Below are 21,322 nucleotides of genomic sequence, written 5' to 3' on the forward strand. Positions count from 1 at the left end.
ATTTTCAAATTAGCTTAAATGTCACTGAATTACAGTGCAACTTAAATCTTATTTCCCTCTACTGCATCAGACTCCTTTTTTCCAAAAGGCACATCAATGTGATCTGGCATTTGTATTTAAGTTGTACCAAATAGTGTGAGCAGCTATTAAGTTCCAGATTCCTACTCAGGGCAAATTGAAAATCATGATTCATCAAATACAGTGAGACCAATGCTTTAAGCAAGATGTATACTATGTTGGATGAAGTTTGAGTAACCAAAAAAAAGTGCTATCAACTTGAATGTTAAAGGTTGCTGAGTTAGCTCAACTGAATCTGCTGAGAGACAAGACGACATGCCTATTCCAATCAAACTAAGCGTAGTCAAAAGTACTCTTACTAGGAGATAAATACCCACCACTACTAGGCAGGTGTTAGGTAACTCTTGAGCTGGCTAGTGTGCTGCACACCATGGATAGAATTTCAAACGAACCATTGTAGCCTAGTACCTACCACTACATTAAATAAAAAGGCAGTCCTGACTTTATTATATAGCCTTTTAATTTATTGATAATGGTACTTTAGCAGTGGCTGTAGGATAGAAGACAGTGGGGATCCCTTGCCTCTTGTCTAGCTTTTCCATCTTTCCACTCTCCTTCCTCACCACCATGCAGGTGTGTGTAGCATTCTTTGTTACAATACTTAACGCCACAACCAGGTTGAATTAAGATTCCTTAGCCATAGCAGGAAGAACTCCTATGCTCCGAAGCTTAAAGATGCTCTTAAAACTGAGTTGTCACTTTAACCTATGCATGCATGAGGGTGCAGTAAAAAAGCTAAAACTTGAAGATGGAAGCTTGGATACCTACCTCCTAGTGTATTAACTCGTGTCTAGTACTATTTAACTTGTTAGTGGTATCACTGTAATAGTCTGCAGTGAAAAGTGAGAAATCAGTCCACTTCGCTACGTGTTTTGTAAGTGTGCTAGTCAAAGACTCACCATTCAACATACAACTCAGCATCAGAGGATTGGAATGAGGGTGTAATCACCATGTTTGACTAGAGTGTAGATCAAGTCATATGACAACTTGAGCAATTAACTTTTAGGTATTACATATCCTGTCACATGGGTAACTCCAGCCACTGTATTAGCTACCCTTTAATTCAAAATATCAGGGGAAATTATGAACTTGCTACTCCACTCCCTGCACCTACCTGGAACTGAGAAAGTTTGAAAGAGGCTTTGAATAGTTAATCTATATTTTATTCAAATGAGTTTATAGTGCAAATATTGACAATTTCATGGTTCATACAAACACATGGAGAATTAATGGAAAAAGAAACTAGTGTTTTCCCACTATAATTTTAATTTGAAATAAAGATAATCAGATACTTCTGTTAAATCAAAGTTAAAATATTTGGCAACATACTAAATCAAGCCGTTTCCATAAAATTTGCCTCCTACAAATCTAAAAGTCTATAGTTCTGGCAACAGGAATTAGAGTTAACAGCTGCACATCTTCAAGATATTGGTCTTGCAGTGAATGTATAAGTTTCTGCTCACAAACAGGAAAGAACTCTTTTAGACAACCTTTTGCAATGGAATGTAAGAACTTACACAATATGGCTTACACTTCCACATACTGAAGCATTAGTACAGCAGTGCATTATGCCAAATACAGCTTGTTCTCTAAAATATACAACTTTGTGTTCAACTAATTGTTTTTTCTTCAACATTGTGGTGGGGCTAATGGATACTACAGGTGTTTTTCTTCTGTTTTGTAACACCACCACAGCTGTACTAGATCTTAAAATGCACCAATAAGCTAACCTTAACTATAGGATAAAATAAAATAGTATCAAAATTAACATAGTTTAGATACCGCATCAAGCATTACACGATCCAGCAGTTTCTAGCCACCTGCATGTAACATGTAAAAGATGCATTTGCCTTAGTTTCATAACTGAAGCAATACATGATGTTTTGGCTTTCAGCAGAGAAACTTCGGGCATTTTCATAATCTCAGGCAAGCACAATCATTTAACTGAAGTCCCGATTCGTAAGGATAAGAGGAGCCACTAGGGTCCAGACATAGAGAAGGAGGCAGACCCAGCTTGAGGTGATCTTCACCCACACGGCTGGCCATTTGCTTGTCATAGTTTTGAAGTCTGCATCAGGGCTGTAACAATGGAAAAGAGTTGTTAATGACAAGCCTGCTTTCTGCACTTTTACTGAATTGAAGATGCAGCATGTTTAGAACGCTCCATCATTTCCAGAAAGTCTTCACTTATAAGACAAAGAGCCTAACTGTAAGATCACGCTTTCAGAACATTAGTGGTATTCTGCCACCTCATCTCAGTATGCCCCAGCCTAACTATGTTTGTGCACCACCCCTCTTAAAATTGACTCCATAGCCAGTTATCAATCAACTTCAGTTCTTTATTTCAGGCAGCTGCTCCTCAATTTACTCTTTCCTTATCTAAGGACAGCACTCACAGAAGCACTAGATGAGAAAATGCAGGACCACCACATGTAGTAGGTCAGCCAATCACAAGAAAAGGGCAGTAAGCATGTTTGGGGGCAGGAGGGCAGCCTCAAGATGGATGGTCTCAATAGCTCTGGGGGAACCCTCACCGCATAAGTGGCTTCCATATCTGTTATGAGGTAGCAGGTGCAGCTTTCACCCACCTTTATAAATATATTATGTTTAAAAAGTTAAACCTATCTTGGTCCTACCTGTACCAGTTAGTGAGTGTCATCATGATGTAGAGAGAGGCAAGAAGCAACATGAAGTGAAAGAACGCATAGCTGTACTGAACCCCCCCCTTCTCATTGTCCATGACACGCTGAGCTTCTCCATCTTCCACAGATCCACCATCAGTTCCCACAGTGTCATCCAGGATGGCACTGTCACTCCCAGACAAAGTCAGCTTGTTCACCTGGCTGTTATTGGAAGAGCGTATGCTGCAAAGTGGCCCAAAAAGGATAAGTTAAAAATCACACTAAAGAACACGGTTTGGGTTTCACTAGTGAATACAACTACTAGTCAAACCTTTTACATCCCCAGAATATATTGTGATAAACGGTGAAATTGTTTATCCCTTTGGAAAAAGGAGCGCTCCTTAAGAGATCCATTTCCATCCACGTTATATATCAAAGACCCAATCTCTGGAGGAGGAACATATCCCCCCCTCCATAAGCACCCAACACTGCTGTGAATATCACCGGTGGTGGTGGTATCACACCAGGAACTCCTAACCCCTGCTAGAGCTGGAAACTCAGGATTCCAGTTTCTATGAGTGGAAGCAGTGTGCTACTTCTGAACTTCCAATCCAGGTAAACACCTCCCCCCACAGTGTGTTATGTTTTTTTAATGATGATTTGGATGTCAGATCAGAAACAACTCTCCTACTATTTACCTACTGACTAAGCAATATCCTTCTCCCCATTTCATGCTGTTATGGCCTATTTAAGCTTAAGAATTCAACTAATTAAGAACAGGGCTGGTGAAGCCTCTACCCACCTCACAGTTTTACTAGTCTTTCATATTTTTATTTGCCCGCATCAAGCTAGACAGACCCTTGTGTGCAAGCCAGGTAGATTTCATTCACAAACCCAGTCTCCACAAAAGGAAGGTAAGTGCTGCCTGTTTCTGCTCTGAGTGACTTAGATCTTACCTCGAATACAAGAGACAAAGAACAAAGATACCAAGTCCAACAATACTCTGTGCATCCCACCACTGCAAAGACTTTGGTGGTGCCACTGTAGCAGATATGACAGTTGCATTAGCTGGAGCTATTGTGGGTGCAGTTATCTGTGTGATGATGTTCAACAAACTTGGGTTGCAGCTTCTATCTAAAAGAGGTTTACAAAAAGATACAATAAGTACAAGCTTTTTACTGAAAGTCATGCCCATCATCTTTTGTCAGCCAGGTTTGTAGTTTAGAGTTCCTTCTGGACCTCTGATTGCTCTTGGATTCCCAGTAGCATCAGTAGCAAGAAGTCTTTTTCCAGCTGCACTTGATTAGATTGGGGGATTTCAAGCAGATCACTGTCAGATTTTTGCACAGACACCATCCTTCCCACATTCCACTCCCCCCACTGTTTGGGCCTCAAATATTTAGTTCTGTGGTTCACTAGAAAGGAGTGCACAGAACACAGTATAAGACTAGGTAGAGAATTAACTCCAGTCCAGACCTTGTTACAACCAACCAGGTCTTTGGGACCTCCAGAATAGATTGTTGCAATATGCTCCACCCAAAAGATTATCTTTGAAAGTCACTGAGAAGCTGAATATGGCTACCTAACTATGTAGAAATTCTATAGCTTGAGTAAGCACACGTTGCATGGATTCTGAAGCACACCATTTGACAAGCAATCCCATGTTTTTGTTTAACAATGGAGTACATTACTACCAAGGCAGATGGATGCTTACCAGGCTCATTAGACATAGCTGACCAAGTGAGATACATTGTGTAGAGAGTAATAATAGAGGACTGGAGGAGGCCAGAATGAGGTTGATGTTCCTGTTTAAAGACAAAATGTCCTCCAGAGTCAAAAAGACAAATTTCAGATAGAGCTAGATTTAATCCTAATTGTCGCAGATTTGCCTAACACCTAGTAACTACTATTAAACCACTAAAAGTCTTGCCTGTGAGTATTCAGTGACTGAAAAGATTTACTGTATCTATTTAGGGCCATGTATTACATATGGCAGCAAATAATTCATGGGTGAGAATCGTGCTGGTATTTTATCTTTGGAGCTTGAGAACATTGGCAATAGACCAGCCAGGGACAATGTTCATACCTCTTGACCCAAACGCATGAAGCGCACACACCATCTTCAATCAGCAACTCTTTCTTGACTTACCCGTGACAAGACTCTGATAGTAGCAGGTTTGCTAAACACAAATCTAGCAAATAACTTTTGAGCAATATCTAGTAATACCCTGATGCATATTAGCAAAAATAGTAACTCAAAACAGAATCAGGGGAGCGTATCAGCTTTAGAACCCAAGACATATAGATGTGCCCAGTATTTTTCAAAAAGTATTTAGTTAAGTGATGCAAGTGTCTTCTACCTGATACACAAAAAACAGTTCTGCAGTAGACATCAAGACAGGTCATCAAGGTATTTACCTGTTTACAATCACCCAAAATACAGACAGCCAAATCCAACCCTCAATTTACACATGTGGAAACCTCCATTAAACCAGAAGGGTGTATGACAGTTGTCATAAAGGGCAACATTACATCTTGCAACAGCAACACAGACAATCTGAGCAAAGGAAGACTAATTTATCATCATTCATTGTTTGGTAACTAGGCCAAGTAAGGGTTCTTAGAACTTTTCATAGTGCACCACATCTCATGATAGTTTTCAAAAGCATCTTCATGACTTAAGAGCCTAAATCCAATTGATGTCACTTAGGTATGCTGAAAGTTTTACCCTGCATCTCTCTGATGCCTCTCCTCTGATCCATGATAGCTGCAGTAGCTCTGAGACAAGCACAATAATTGCTTTCACTAAATAAGCAACTAAGTAACACTAAGAAATAATTTGGTGCATTGTATTTCAGACGTGTCTAAAACAATGACAGCTAGAAGTCAGCATCATGCAACAAGCCAGATTTCTGCAGATGGTCAGCAAGTGCTCTACTGTCCACAGTTCAGGAACCTTTGCATTAAGCTAAGTTTTCTGCTTATTTCTAGTTATCCCACACAATCATTAGCATGGTCTCAGCCTATGACATTTTTTTCTGAATGTGTATTATAAAAAGAATGAATTTACACTTCAACGTAGCAATATCCTTAAAAATCTGTGTACAAAAAGATTTAACCAAAAAATAGAAAATGTAGTACCTGAACTTTTGGAAGGATAGAAATGATGGAGACGACAATGCACAGAATCATATTAAAGCTGATGAAGAACTTGTTCTCACTACAACCATCAGGTTTAGTGTAAAATACGTAGAAGAGCACAACGGACGTTATTGACAAGATGTAGTTCAAGCTTGTACAAGAAAATAAAGCTGAAAAAGACAGACAAAGTTAACACAATAGGTACTTCTGCAGGCTCCCCACTGGGGCACTTATCAGCCCTGAAATTTAGGAGCAAGATTTTCTCTCTCCTCTATGCAGATGAGTGCCTTTATAGTGCTCTTCTTTTCAATTATTTATAATATAAGTAACCTCTCTCAGTGGCTTGAGTGTTCTCAGCTAAAATAGTTAAGTTAAACATAACAATTAGCACTTTTTCATCTCTGGAGCCCTTTACAATCACATCAACAGCCTGCAAGCGTGAGGTGCAGCAACACTACTGTCACCATACAAAGGAATAAATGGATGCAAATCAGACAAAAAATGGTAACATCCATAAACCAGTCAGAGAGCACTTCAATCTCCCAGGACACTCTGTAGCTGACTTGAAAGTTGCCATACTTCTACAAAAAAAACTTCACAAACAGACTTCAGTGAGAAATTGCAGAGCTGGAACTCATATGCAAACTTGACACAATCAAACTGGGTCTGAATAGGGACTTGGAATGGTTCTCATTACAAGTAGTAATTGTCACTGTTCACACATTCTCACCTTCTAATCAATGGTTGTGAATAGGCCTCATCTACTCTAACTGAATGGACTTTGCTAACACCTACCCTCCCCGTTGTTGTTCCTTACCCTTTGTGTACGTACGTGTACACACACACACACACACACACACACACACACACACACACAGATTTCTATTTCTTGCATCTGAGGAAGTGGGTTGTAGCCCACAAAAGCTTATGCCTGCAGAAATTAAATTTGTTAGTCTTTAAAGAGCTACAGGACTCTCATTAATTATACAGACAAGGTAACAAAGGCAAAGAGCTTAGTTGACTTCCCTGAGGACATAAAAGGAGTCAGTGGCAAAGCCAGGGGTAAAATTTAAGAGTTCCTGGCTGCTAGCCATGTATTCACAGCATGCCTCTATATAACAGGGCAAGAAATTTAAATTTTATTTCTTATGACCATCAAACTGGGGAGTGACTGACAGGTCTACTTCCCATTTTATTTCATGTGAACAGAACCAGTGTGCACATAGAGTTACAGCAGAGCGACACTGCAGCTGCTAACACCTCAGGTAACTATGGAGTTTCAGTTGTAGGATGCAGACCAGAGGACAGCATGTACGCAGGGGCAGGGCTGTAAGACGCTACACCTTATTTTTGTATTTACACTCTCGATGCTTTGTTTGTTTTTTCTAGTTATGTATTACATTCTCCGGTTTAATGATACCTACCTACATACCAACACCTGGTGTTTCCCTCCTCCATTCGCTCAATCCAGGACTCATTCCAGGAGTGAGCAAAGTCCACAAGCAGCACCAGCTGGATGAGGATAAAGCAAAAGGCTCCAAGAGTGCCAATAATAAACCACGCTAGAAAGGACATTAAAGAATATTATGAGAAATAACTAACTTAATTTATGTTTTAATAGATAAAAAAAATAGCCTCAGATTTTACTCAACCTATAAACCGGCCTTTGCAACTTTTAAGAGGAATAGTGAAAATATAGCCTGGAAATTCAGTCCCACAATACTCACTCTCTGTCATCGATCCAGCAAGTATTTACACACACACTTGGCTCTTCAATGTGACTCAAGTTAAGCACATGGTAAGTATTTGCAAGATTGGGCTCAGAGTGTTTTCAGAAAGAAGACACTATTTTCATGTACATAAATCACCTTTCATAAACTTCTCGGATAGTCACTTAACTCCCCCCAAAATCCTACAAAATGAATACAGAAAGTACTAGTCACAGGTAAACACTTCCCTAGAATCGCTGATTGAAAAGGATAGAACTTTGTAAAGGACTTTGCAAGAGATCTCTAAAATGGCTTGGGAAATGAAATCTTTCCCTATGTCAACTTATATAAACAGTGACACAAGAGAAATAAAGAATGCTAATTTTTCTGTTAAAGGTTAATGACTAAGTATTTAACTATAAATAGAGCTCAGCCCCATTTATCTGAAACACTGCAGCTATACTCCAGGGCACGTTTTGATTACTTCATTTCTTCCCTGATTACCAGAACATTCCAGGGAAATATAGTTGTACTGTATGTATTCTACAATAATTAGAACTTGGAATGCACCAACTGTAACCTCACGATAATATGAGAGGGGCTTTGTATTTTCAAAAAAGTGATTCCATGGCTATATGTACCTCTTGTGAAAGGCCCTTCAGGAATGTAGAAGGCTCCAACCATGATACCAACTATGGCAGCTATTTTGAAGAACCAGAACCTTTTAAAATAAAAAGAAACATTTGAAAGTGTTGGTCCCTATATCTGTACAATGAATCCTGTTTTAAGTGACCAAAAATTGCCTCATTAACAGAAGTGATCTTCTAATAAAAGTGGAGCAGAATTGTATACAGTCTGGTGGGGATACTCGGAGATGGCCTTGTCACACAGGAGACTGCCTAATAGGAGTAGTCTTTTGAAATTTGCACATGGGCAGAAGGCACACATACACCAAGGTGGAACATTTATAAAAATGTTGTTTCATCACCAAGAACCCATCTATAACACTTCACAACTGAATACTATGGAAACACTATTCATTGCATTAGCCTGAAGAGCATGTAAAATGAGCAGACATTTAACAAAGGCTCAGTTATTTTAAAAGTTTTTAATTATGTATCCTAAAAATATATTTGTCAATACTCTTCCTTTCCACTCCTTTTTAAAAATGAAGTTTGCAGTTTTAAATGAATGCCAAACTCCAGAGAATTGTGTGTGTGTAGGAAAATGACAGAACAGGTGAATTAGCTGATTTCAAGGCATGAAGAATAATGTTTCAGCTTCTAATTATCAGTATATTGGAAATGCAGTGCAAGTAGGAGGCTTCAAAGGAATCCTGGTTACTTACACACATTCAGAAGCAGAGCTCTCTGAGCAATCAGCAAAGGAACTAAAAGACTCAGTCCAGGCTATTCATCCACATACACCTAAGAAATCGGTCACTATTTGGGGAAGAAATGGGTAAGAGACAGATGTAGCAAGTTAATAGGCAAGTCAGTATGATGCCTACATACCCATTGTGCACTGAGGCTCTCGGATCATTACTTGTTTTCACTTGTATCATAAGTAGAGAGAAAATAAAGAAGAACACTGCCATGGCAAAGTTGATTCGATAGACAGCCCTGTATCCAACCAGCACATCACAGTTGACAAAGCCATTCATATGTGGTAGATGGGTATGAAGTCCCTCATCACAGAATCCGGGCACCTGGATTTAAAAAAAAAGACCTGTAATTTGCAGTTCTAAGACTGCAGTCACAAATATGTGGAATACACAAACAACAAAAGGGTCTCAGACAGTTTCTCTCTGGTTGCCACCGTGAGAAGAGGCAACGAGAGTTGTGTAGCACTTTAAAGACTAAAATTTAATTTCTGCAGGCAAAGCTTTCGTGGGCTGTAACCAACTTCATCAGATGTGAGAAAAGGCTTTGCATCTGGTCAACAGGCAGAGATCAGATTTCTTCCTAGTGTCAACATTTCCTCCCCATATCACCACATAACCAAGACATACAGAGAGTATGAAATTTACACAAAAGAAAGGAAAAGTACATGAGCTGAAGGCTTAGTGTCAGGAAGTGGATTTGACAGCCTTCTTCTCTAGGCTTAAGATGCTCAAGTGTCAGAAAAGTGAAATAGGTATTTCAGACTAGAAGCCAAAGAAAACCATTCCGTATATATTAGTAAGTTTCCATTATATTCCTTTGCCCACTCCTGCCTGACAGCCTCAGTGGCACCTCACTTCTGAGCACATAACTGGACTTTTGGGCAGAACTCAGGCCACATTGGTCAGTTAAAATTTTTGTTGCTCCAAGTCTTGGAATTCCTCTTCTCCAACCACCATCCTAACAGGATGGGACAGGTGTTCTTCTTGTTCAAGGGATTTAAATCAACACAGCAAGAGCAGTTGAATTAATAGCTGGAACATAAATCCCTTCCCCAGCAATGTAAAATCCAAATGAACTGCTCCACAGAGAAAATTTGCAGGACAGCTACAGGCTGTATAGTGCCGTGCTGAAGACAATGTGAACTTAAAAGAAAAAAAAGTAATCAGTCTACTTAGTTTACATTTCAATGATGCATACATGGGTGACACTATGACAGTCTGAGGATTTACAACACAGTTCATTTTTCCTTTGTTCGGAGGATTCTCCCCCCTCTTTCAACATGCCCAAATAAACTGGAGATTTTTATGTTTGAGGTAATACACAGCAAATAATAAGAACTGGGGGCTACTATCATAGGTCATGACTGTTACAAAAAGATCACAAAGTCTTTTTCACACCTTTTTCAGCTGCTCTTCCATTCCTGGTGCCAGCATAATGCAGGCAACAAGCGTACTCAGGAGAAGGAGGAAGGCATAGATAAGACGTGTCACTGTGGAATTCTTGCTGTTGGGACAACATCGGCACAGCAAACATGAGGCACCACTGCACAGACATGGAATCTGGAGGACCAACATGGAAACAGTAAGGACATTTTCCTATACACACACACACATCACTTTCAAAAGGGCTAACCATGGTCATTAAACAACACAGCCCCCTATTCAGCAAAATATCGCTTTCCCAGAAATTAACAGCCCCACTCACCCCTTTTATTCCTGCAGAACGGTTGCAATAAAAATTAGAGACCAAAGTGATCTATTTGGATATCAAGATTCATCTTGATGGCATTTTTTTCTACAGAAAATTTTTTATTTTATCATCTTCATTTAAAGTGTCTCAAGTGATGGCCCCCCTAGCCTTTTACACGTGTGATTGTCCTTTTCCCTTTATAACAGTATTCCAAAGGGAAAAAAATAAGATTATAGAAATATGGTATGGTTTCAGGGCCTGTAATTACACTAGAACAAGTAGTTATGCACTTCTCAGCATGAACATGCAGGACTTATTTTGCATTCTGCTTATTACAAATGGCTCCCAGGCTGCAGGTAACCACTTACAGGACGGAAAAACAGGGGAGGGGGGTGGAAATTTCACAAGCACCCCCAGATCTGCCTCCCCCCTTTTTTAAAGTTCCTATAATTCACAATGCAAAGTTATGATGGGGCAGCCATGCATGATTTGCTATGGTCAGGAATGATCAATTAATCCATGAGGCTTCTATTCCTCATGAATTGTGCAAGCTCAAATTTGATAGTCTTGATTAAAAAGAAGCTTTAGGAGACGATATTTATGAAAGGTTGAGAATGTTTTCATTATTCTACTACTAGTAGTAGCAGCATTTATCAATTATGGAAGCAAGTTGTATTTAAAACCAGTTTCTCAATTTCTTATTTAGAAAGTGGTTTCAAGAGCTTTAAGAATAGAAAAAAAAATCTCATTGTTTTATATACTGTCACAAAACACTGGAACCAAACAGTTTTACAACTATTTAACTACATTTTAAAAGTGGTTCGAAATGTCACTGCCGGTAGTGGAGACCCATGAACCACTACAAAACTGAATAAAATAAATAATTGCTAGGCAAACAGTTCTTGTTTAAAACTTAGAGATACCCCTGCAGTATTCGCAGTCTTAGCACCGGACTAGTGCAAGAAAATTAGAACACAAAGCTAGCTAAAAATATATTTTCATTGTTCTAAGGGGCATGAAATGCAAGTAGTAATGAAGACAATGTAAGTGGTGTCATTAGCTATTTAACATTCTTTGCTATAATAGAATAAATAGCCAGTAATAGGGCTTTGCTGTACAGTGACCCAACTGAGCCGGTGCTATGCCTCGCAATTTGTGTGGCTGACTCAATGATTACTTCCTGCCTTACTCCTATTAGAAATACGACGGACATCCCCAAAACAAACAAACAAAGAATGTCTATAGTAGCCGAAATGAGGCAGGAAACCCCCGCCCGGGCCATTTGCTAAGCACCATAGATCAATATCACCTCCCTTCCCCCCACCGCCTGCCTTGGCCGCCCGCCCAGCTATTGAACCTGGCGGCTCAGGAGGAAGGAGGGCCTGCCTCTCATTGTGTGCCCGTGCAGCGCCGTGCACAAGGTCCCAAGCTCGGTCACGGCCTGGAGGCGCTCCCCCAACAGCCGTGACCCGGGGCTCAGTGCCAGGCACAGCAGAGCCCCGCTGGCAGCCAGTAGCAACCCCCCGCCCCGCAGCCGCATCCCCCGATGCTTGGAGGGGGGGGGGGCAGCGTTTTCCCCGCACGAATGGTACGGCGCCCATCAGCACCGCCTGGCTCAACGCGGGGCCCAGCAGCGACGAGCGGGTCTGGCACCCCTCAAGGCAGCCGCCCCGCTACTCACCCAGCTGGCCAGCGAGCAGACCCCCAGCACGGCCCCCATAGTAACGCAGCGGCTCCTTCGTGCTACCTCCCTCCCTCCGGCTCGACGTCAACGACCGCTTCCACCTATACTTTACTTCCCTGCCTGAAGCGCCGCCAGCACTTAGTGTCATGACCCGCAGCCCAGTGCTCATTGGTCGCATCGTATCCTGACGTCATGTGGGCGAGGGGAGGAGGCAGATCAGCCAATGAGAAGACAGAGAGCTCCTTGGAGGGCGGGACGAAGGTGGCCACACAGCCGGGCCCCCAATGCGGTGGTCGGTGACGTATCGCACAGCAAAGCAGTTATTGGCCGAAGAGTGTAAGTGGCTGGTGCCCGTGCTAGAGCCAGCCTATGGGGGGTGCTTGGTTAGTTGGGTGGCGGTTGGCCAGAAGGGCCCGAGCCGAGGCCGTTCAATCCTCCCACGTAGCCTACACCCAGTGGGCGGAACCATTGGAGGCTCCTCCCCCCGTCATAACTACTATGGCAACAGCCTCCAGCGAGGCGCCGGGGAAGGGAGGGTGAGAGTCACATTAGGGTGATGTCACAGCGCCATGACAGCGCAGGGGCATGTCCCACAGTGACGTCAACACGATGTGTCATCCTAGTGTTGCTTGAGCATGATGTCACATCCTGGCCACTGGCCATGGAGTGTTGCCTTGCATCCCATTTTGGCACCATGACGCAAGTGGACGTGATGTCACTTTCTGCCATAGGGAGGGGTACGCCCCAGTGGGCAGACTCCTCAAGGTGCCCTGTGATGGGGTGCTGCTGCCAGGGACCTATCATGCACGGCTGGGGACCCCCATCAATGAAAGTCAAATAACGAACGCCTGTTTGTGCAACCAGAGGAACTGTGTCAGGGCTTATGTTGTGGCCACCCTTGGTTTTACCTTTTCTGATAGCGAGCGAGAGAAGAAAACAACCCCACAAAAACCCAGGCAGCCTCCTAAAATACATGTCCATCTGTTCACACTGTTTACTGTGGTAATAATCTAAAATAATTTTTGAACGAAGTTGTAACATATTTTAGTCCATCAGTATAGGTAAAACACTACTCTGTTATAGCATAGTTGGGATTACATCACGGTACCCAACATGATAGTTATGATAATGTAAGCTCTTGTTGGACGTCTTTCATCCTAAAAGTTCCTCCAAAGCTTTACAAATGACATATACGTTCATCACTGAAACAGAGTCATTGCTGGATATAATCTGGAAAATCTGAACTGGAAAATAAAAGATTGTGGTACTTTTCTAAACTCCACCTACTTGAGATGTCAAAATTAGATGCCGCTCTCAATAGATTGTGAGGATGTTCAAATATGATCATGCGTACTGTCTGGTCTCTGCTGTACTCCTTGGACTTGACTTCTTCACTAGGGAAAAGTAAATTATGATGCTCTCCCACACCCACCCACTCAAGACACTAAATTGAGCTGTCACTGAGTAGATTGTATGATGAATCTCTCTCCTTTCTTACCTGCTTTGATGAGCAATGAAAATTAACAATGCTGATCTTTATAAAAGGTACAGTGCCAAAAGTGAAATCCTTGCAAGCTGTATGGAAACTTTTTAAAGACACATAATAGAGGCTCAATTTAAATGTATACCCCAAATTAAAAAAACATAGAGGACCAAAAAAGTGCCACCACAGCTAAATAACAAAGTAAAAGAAGCAGTTAGAGGCAAAAAGGCATCCTTTAAAAAGTGGAAGTTAAATTCTATTGAGGAAAATAGAAGCATAAACTCTGCCAAATGAAGTGTAAAAATATAATTAAGACCAAAAAAGAATTTGAAGAACAGCTAGCCAAAGACTCAAAAAGTAACAGCAAAAAAAAATGTAAGTACACCAGAAGCAGGAAGCCTGCTAAACAACTAGTGGGGCCACTGGAAGATCGAGATGCTAAAGGAGCACTCAAGGAAGATAAGGTTATTGTGGAGAAACTAAATGAATTCTTTGCATCAGTCTTCACAGCTGAGGATGTGAGGGAGATTCCCAAACCTGAGCCATTCTTTTTAGGTGACAAATCTGAGGAATTGTCCCAGACAGAAGTGTCATTAGAGAAGATTTTGGAACAAATTGATAAATTAAACAGTAGTAAGTTACCAGGACTAAATGGTATCCACCCAAGAGTTTTGAAGGAACTCAAATGTGAAATTGCTGAACTACTAACTGTGGTATATAACCTATTATTTAAATCAGCTTCTGTACCATATGACTGGAGGATAGCTAATGTGACACCAATTTTTAAAAAAGGTTCCAGAAACGATCCCGGCAATTACAGGCCAGTAAGTTTAACTTCAGTACCAGGCAAATTAGTAAAGAACAGAATTATCAGATACATAGATATAAATATGATTTGTTGGGGGAAGAGTCAACATGGTTTTTGTAAAGGGAAATCATGCCGCACCAATCTACTAGAATTCTTTGAGCAGGTCAACAAGCATGTGGACAAGGGTGATCCAGTGGATATAGTGTACTTAGATTTTCAGAAAGCCTTAGACAAGGTCCCTCACCAAAGGCTCTTAAGCAAAGTAAGCAGTCATAAAGATAGGAAACAATGGGTAGGAATAAATGGTCAGTTTTCAGAATGGAGAGAGGTAAATAGTGGTGTCCCTCAGGGCTCTGTACTGGGACCAGTACTGTTTAACATATTCATAAATCTGGAAAAAGGGGTAAACAGTGAGATGGCAAAATTTGCAGATGATACAAAACTACTCAAGATAGTTAAGTCCAAAGTAGACTGTGAAGAATTACAAAGGGATCTCACAAAATTGGGTGACTGGGCAAAAAAATGGCAGATGAAATTCAATGTTGATAAATGCAAAATAATGCACATTGGAAAACATAATCCCAACTCTACATGCAAAATGATGGAATCCAAATTAGCTGTTACCACTCAAGAAAGAGATCTTGCAGTCTTTGTGGATAGTTCTCTGAAAATATCCACTCAATGTGCAGCAGCAGTCAAAAAAGCTAACTGAATGCTGGGAATCATTAGGAAAGAGATAGATAATAAAATAGAAAATATATAGCCTCTTTTTTAATCCATGGTACGCCCACATCTGGAATACTGCATACAGATCTGGTTGCTCCATCTCAAAAAAGATATACTGACATTGGAAAAGTGCAACTAAAATGATTAGAGGTATGGAAAAGCTTCCAGATGAGGAAAGATTAATAAAACTGGGATTTTCAGCTTGGAAAAAGAGATGACTAAAGGGGGATATGATAGAGGTCTACAAATTCATAACTGGTGTGGAGAAAGTAAATAAGGAAATGTTATTTACTCCTCATAACACAAGAACTAGGGGGTCACTAAACAATTACTAGACAGCTGGTTTAAAATGAACAAAAGGAAGTATTTTTTCACACAGTCAACCTGCGGAGCTCCTTGCCAGAGAATGTTGTGAAGGCCAAGACTATATCAGGGTTCAAAAAAGAACTAAATAAATTCATGGAGGATACGTCCATCAATGGCTATTCGCCAGAATAGGCAGGGATTGCTGTTTGCCACAGGTTGGGAATGGCTGACAGGATGGATCACTTGATGATTACCTGTTGTGTTCATTCCCTCTGAAGTACCTGGAACTGGCCACTGTCGGAAGACAGGATACTGGGCTAGATGGACCATTGGTCTGACCCAGTATGGCTGTTATTATGTTCTTATAGTAGCATCACTGGCATTTGAGTTAACAGCTGGTAAAGCGGGGCAGTTCACACTTCGGAGAGCTGTTGTTTCCGGCTTTCTTCAAACTCAAGACGTTTCTGTATCAGTAACTTTTACAGTCACAATGGAGAATGAAAAAGAAATTTCAAAGATCCCTTCCCTTATTCCCATAAATACTGTCTGTGCCCCGCCCTCCACCTAACCCTATAGGGAAATAAAAAACAGATACCAATTCTATCTGTTCATTGTACCTCTACCTCTTCTTATACGAGTAAAACAATGACATCTCTGTCTTGTTAACTTGGGGATGGGCTGCATGCCATCTTTAAATTTAAATGTAAACATTGTAAGGAAAAAATGCATGCATGCACTTCCCCAAGCTCCCTTCCCCTTCATCAGCAAGCTCCTCCATGCTTGCCTGGCAGGACTGGCTAGACTCCTGCCAAGTTTCAAATATGTGCTGGCTCATGGCATGGTGGGTGTCCCCCACCGCATCTCCCCCCTCCTCCTCCTCTTCCCCTTCCTCACTATTCAGGGCAGAGGCACTGTCTCCAGCTTCTCCAGGGTATCCACAGTGGTCTGCGGAGTGCCAGTGGGGTCTCTGCCAAATACGGCATGCAGCTTCTAAAAGTGGCTGGTCTGCAGGGCAGCATCAGATCTACCGTTGCTCTCTCTGGACTTGTGGTATGGCTGGCAAAGTTCCTCTGCATTCATATAGCACTGCTGCTTATCCCTGTTGTATTCCTTTTCCTGCATCCCATGTGCAATCTTCTCATAGATGTCCATGTTTTCTTGACTGCTCCACAGCTGTGCTTGCACCACAGGCCCAGGAAATCCAATACTTCCAGTCTACTGTGGGCAGGAAGGCATCTACCACCTTGTGTGGGGGGGGTGCTGCGCAGTTGCACACAAGGGTGAGCTGCTAGGTGTGCTTGCCAAGCTTGGCAATCCGGAAAAGGCATTTCAAAAACACACAAGGCTTTTAAAGGTGGTGGTGGGGGGGCAGGGGAGGCAGGAGGAGAGGTTTCTGTGACTCATGGGCAGTGCAGTTTAAAACTGTGACCAGAGCAGTCACTCTCACTGGGCATGGGGCATAGTGGAACAGCTGCTGGAAGACTGTTTGGGTTGACTCAGGTCATGCAGTGTCTCCAATCACACTGTGGGGACCTAAATAGGTTGACTATGGCTCTGGCCAATGTAAGAACCCGTTATGGTGACACAGTTAAACCTCCTCCCTAAATGGCATAGAGACAAACCTCAGAGTAGACACATGCACAAATAAGTTGATGCAAAGTGACTTATATCGACTTAACTTTGTAGTGTAGACCAGGTTCTCATTTCCAATGTTTATTTTACAGCTATCACAGCTAGAGACTTACTCCTTTAAAATGAAAGCTGAGACTGGGAAATAAGCAAGTTTGAGAAAGCTGCTGATCTGCTATATCACAGTGCACCAGCTCAGTTTATGCCCTGCCTCTAGCATATTGCATCTGGTTAACACACAGCAAAACTACAGAATTTAGAAGAGAAGAGAAGTGAAGTAGAAGTCCATGTCTGGCTACCTAGATTCCCATATCAAAGCCATCCTTGTAGTATGTGAGCAAACAAAACTGAAAGGGAGGGGAAAGGAGGGACAGTGGGGACTATAAAGAGACAGACTAATTAACATCAGTGATAAATTAGATAGGGCACCAGATTTACCTGCCAGCTTTGAGGAAAAGAAACTTAGAATTTTTAACGGATACAAATGGTCAGGCCCTTGATTGTACTTCTCATCTAAAAACTGGCTACCAAATGACGAGATATTCAGTAAAGCAGCTATTTTCCGCATGCAACTTTAATACTTAGAACGTCTAAACAGCTTTACAATTTAAAGGCACAGTGCAGCACAAAGTAAGGTGAAATCAACAAAGAAAGCTGAAAACCTGTGCATTTTGTCCACACGTGTAACCAGAGCACACTCAACACATTAGATTGGGCTTTGCATACAGAGACCCCTTCTCCATCTGGAAATGGGAAATTGCATGCTGGGACCTGCCATCTCCATGGGCCACACTCTTTGTAATCAAATCAACCATGATTTATTCCATTAAATGTGCTCCCTTGGGACCGGACACTCCCAGTAAGTCTGATATGATCTCTGACAGAAAATATCCAGACCTTTTATCCTATTAGAAGCCTAGCTTTCTTATCCGTTTCACATGCACCAAAAAATCTCTAGGCAGGAAGGGTCACACAGCTGAATCTCAACTGCTTCATTGTGTGTGCATGAGTGTGTGTGCAAAGTCAAGAATTCTGCATTCTCTTCCCAGTTGTATCACTAACTCACTGTGTGATTGAGTAAGTCGATAAGCATTCAGATACTTTAGTGATGGATGCTATAGGAAAGTTTTAGCTATAACACAAAGATAATGATGTCATCTACATAGGCCTTATTAGGCTCAATTAATGTTTGCAAAGGGCTTTGGGCTCCTCATATGGAATGTGTTCAATAAAGGCAAAGGATCATTATTAACACAGAGTTTTTCCTTCCAGCTTTATGCATCACTAGTGATTTCCAAATGCTCCTTCTATTTCCTAGCGTGCATCTGGTTCTGCATAACATCATTTCAAACCACACGTCTAACAGGAGATAAGGATGAAGTCATCCTAGTACTGTCAACTGTGGGAAAAGAAGCAGAATATGCCATGAGGTTATCCTAATCATTTAAAAAAAAAAAACCCTACTGTGGTAAGTGAATTGGTTGTGCCAGAATGAGCACATGGTGAATCCCATGTGTATCTGTGTGTTAGTTGTATGAAAGGGCAAGAATTAAGATCTTGAAATTTAATCTTACTGGGGCAGTTTCTAAAGTATAGTGTATTGTATCTAGCCAAGCATTCCTGGAGACAATTCACCGCAGTTCTTTGTGCAGCACTATTGGCAAGAAACTGTCACTCAGGCTTGTGTATTAGTGCTGTCCATATTAATCTCAAGGGTCTCCCTGTGTGATAATGAAGATGTGGAACTTTCCTCCATGTTCACTGCAGCAGATGATGGTTTGTTTGGCTTGTGTCTGTTTCTTCACCAGTGACAAAGGTAGATCCTGAGTAGAATTGAATAATTTTGAATTTCTGTTACTTTTTAGTCATACATTTAACATATTGAAATTTCAAAATAGGAAAGTCTGAATCAAGGATTGTTGACAAGTCAAGTTTATCATTTTAAAATTATAGATAATTTATGTGTTCCTTTGATCACAGCTGCTCTAACTTGTATACTTGGCTGAGCACTGCCCTGTCTTATGGCCTGTATGTGTTTCAGAAACACTGAGATGCTGTAGTTTGCTCTTTAATACACCCAATTAATCACTGCTCTGCCTGCTAATAATAATCATTGAACTTCTGTTTTATAAAATGTTTTGTCTTGCCCATTATTAATGACTCCACTTCAACTGGATTTACTGAGCATAATTAATAGTGGAGTTTTCATTGAGAATTGTTTTCCCAATTGCTTAGTTTAGTTCCTGTAGGTGTTTTCTTAAAGATTGCACTGTGTTCAGTTATCCAATCCTTACAAACTGCTTTGAAAACATCACTTAAAGTCATCCATCCCTAAGAGACATTAATCATTAACTACTGGGCCAAGTTCTGCCCTCAGTTACTCGTACATGGCTGTCACTACTATTGACTTCAGTTATTCTTTAATTGGACACTCAAAGTTTCCACAAAATCCAGATGTTTTGTCATGGCTGGAGAACTCTCTAAGTACAAACGCCATAATTGCTACAGAGTATGCAAATTAGCTAAACTGGAACATGATCTATTAGCACACAGTAAAAACTGGTATTCTTTCACTATTAGTGTCTGGGTGTTAACATATGGTTTGTCCATAATTCCCTAGTGAAACACCAGTCAGCCTTTTCAGCTGCAGCTCTTCCCTGCTTACAATCTTTTTCTACTACCTCAAGAAATCAGTGTTTGGTCGGGAGTTGAAATCTACAAGGTCCATACTCTTAAGTGCTTAGGTTGGTCACACAATGTTACGATCTTTCTTTTCTTTTTTTTTTTTCCTTCTTCTCTCAACCACTTGCTCACCATATAATATTTTCCATCTTTTCTAACTGTATCTACCATTATTGCATTTTTAGCACCCTTGCCCTTCTGAGACTCTCCACTTTTCTGTCATGTCATATGGATAAATGAGTCATTCTATTCGTGATCTGCTGAGCTGATTGACAGCTAGTCAGGTTAGTGTTTTGAGCTCCATGGCTGTTACTAATGCTGTTAAAACTTTCTTAATGTATTTTTTCTCTGTCTAAATCCTTAACAGGTTGAGTCACTGTTTTCTTTCACATCTCCTGAATGAGTGTGCAAGCATGTGAGTCACTGTTATTTTCATAAAAGGTTATAATATCTGTCTTTCTAGTTTTATTTGACCAGTAGGTTCTTTCAGAATTTGTTAATTTAGGGTCTCATCCAAACCTCTAGAAATAGGGACCTTTCCACTGACTTCAATGGACTTTTATCAGGCCCATTGTTTTTTGAGGATGCCATAATACAGGTTATTGGTAAAACAGTGGGAGAAATGTATTAGTATCTATTTAATGTTTGGGAATTCTATAATTGAGCTACTACTTCTCATTATTTATGGAGGCAATAGAAAATGCAAACATATCAAAGATAAATATAACCAAAAATAACATAAAGAAAGTTTTGAAAAAACTTTAAAGACAGAGACATACTAGTACGAATAGGTTGCCAAACAGAAGTGATGCTTTAATTAAAAAGTGAACAGTTCACTGGAAATCACATGTGGATGCTTAACCTCTGAGTCCAGCTCAGCTGCGCTGGGTATAGGACCTGAGAAGAAAGGGCCAATGTCTCTCCCAACCTCTGGGGCTGCTGGTGCTGTTGGAGCCTCAGGACTGCTCTAATTTGTACAGGTAGCAACAGCCCATAAGGATTGTTATACTAGCCTGGGATTATAGGAACCCAGCACACTCCAGCCATCCCAGCACAAACCCAATGTACGCCAAAGACGCGACGCTATTAGAAAGGTAGCGAAATGCCAGTTCTCTCAGCTGGTGAGACTCATAGTCTTTATGAGGGCTGCTTTATGATCCCTTTGTGCTGCCAGAGCATTGTAAAGCGTCTATGTGAGGACTGAGGATCTGGCCCTTAGTTTAAAGTGACCACTTCAGACACAGGGTTGCCAATGGAATTTAGGGTCTTTAGCGTGCTCTTCTTCGTATCCCTGTAGAATTAAATCAGATCAGAGTTTTCATACCGAGCAGTGCACACAGCCATCTATGAACATAAATCCATTCACTGCTTCCAATGGTTT

The 21,322-nt window shown here is 41.1% G+C and overlaps 1 protein-coding gene across 1 annotated transcript; it reads right to left on the minus strand.

Moving 5' to 3' along the window:
- Positions 1-1,010: 1,010 nt before the first annotated feature.
- Positions 1,011-12,452, minus strand: SERINC3 (serine incorporator 3). The gene is made up of 10 exons (XM_067554347.1): positions 12,305-12,452; positions 10,332-10,493; positions 9,064-9,257; positions 8,191-8,270; positions 7,265-7,402; positions 5,841-6,010; positions 4,414-4,504; positions 3,656-3,833; positions 2,715-2,942; positions 1,011-2,157 (listed from the first exon to the last, which is right to left on the minus strand). The coding sequence occupies exons 1-10, from the start codon at positions 12,341-12,343 to the stop codon at positions 2,019-2,021; spliced, it is 1,419 nt and encodes a 472-aa protein (XP_067410448.1). The 5' UTR covers positions 12,344-12,452; the 3' UTR covers positions 1,011-2,018.
- Between the last annotated feature and the right edge of the window lie 8,870 nt (positions 12,453-21,322).

Source organism: Emydura macquarii, unplaced genomic scaffold (assembly GCF_026122565.2).
Source record: "Emydura macquarii macquarii isolate MOO-44397 ecotype Brisbane River unplaced genomic scaffold, CSIRO-AGI_Emac_v2 contig_1483, whole genome shotgun sequence".
Taxonomy (NCBI): Eukaryota; Metazoa; Chordata; order Testudines; family Chelidae; genus Emydura; species Emydura macquarii.

Excerpts from the sequence above, each read along its gene's own strand:
- SERINC3 (XM_067554347.1), bottom strand. The coding sequence starts at position 12,343 with ATGGGGGCCGTGCTGGGGGTCTGCTCGCTGGCCAGCTGG. Across the intron at positions 10,494-12,304 it reads TCTGCTCGCTGGCCAGCTGG|ATTCCATGTCTGTGCAGTGG; the intron begins GTGAGTAGCGGG and ends TTGGTCCTCCAG. Across the intron at positions 4,505-5,840 it reads CTATCCTTCCAAAAGTTCAG|GAACATCAACCTCATTCTGG; the intron begins GTACTACATTTT and ends GTCTTTAAACAG.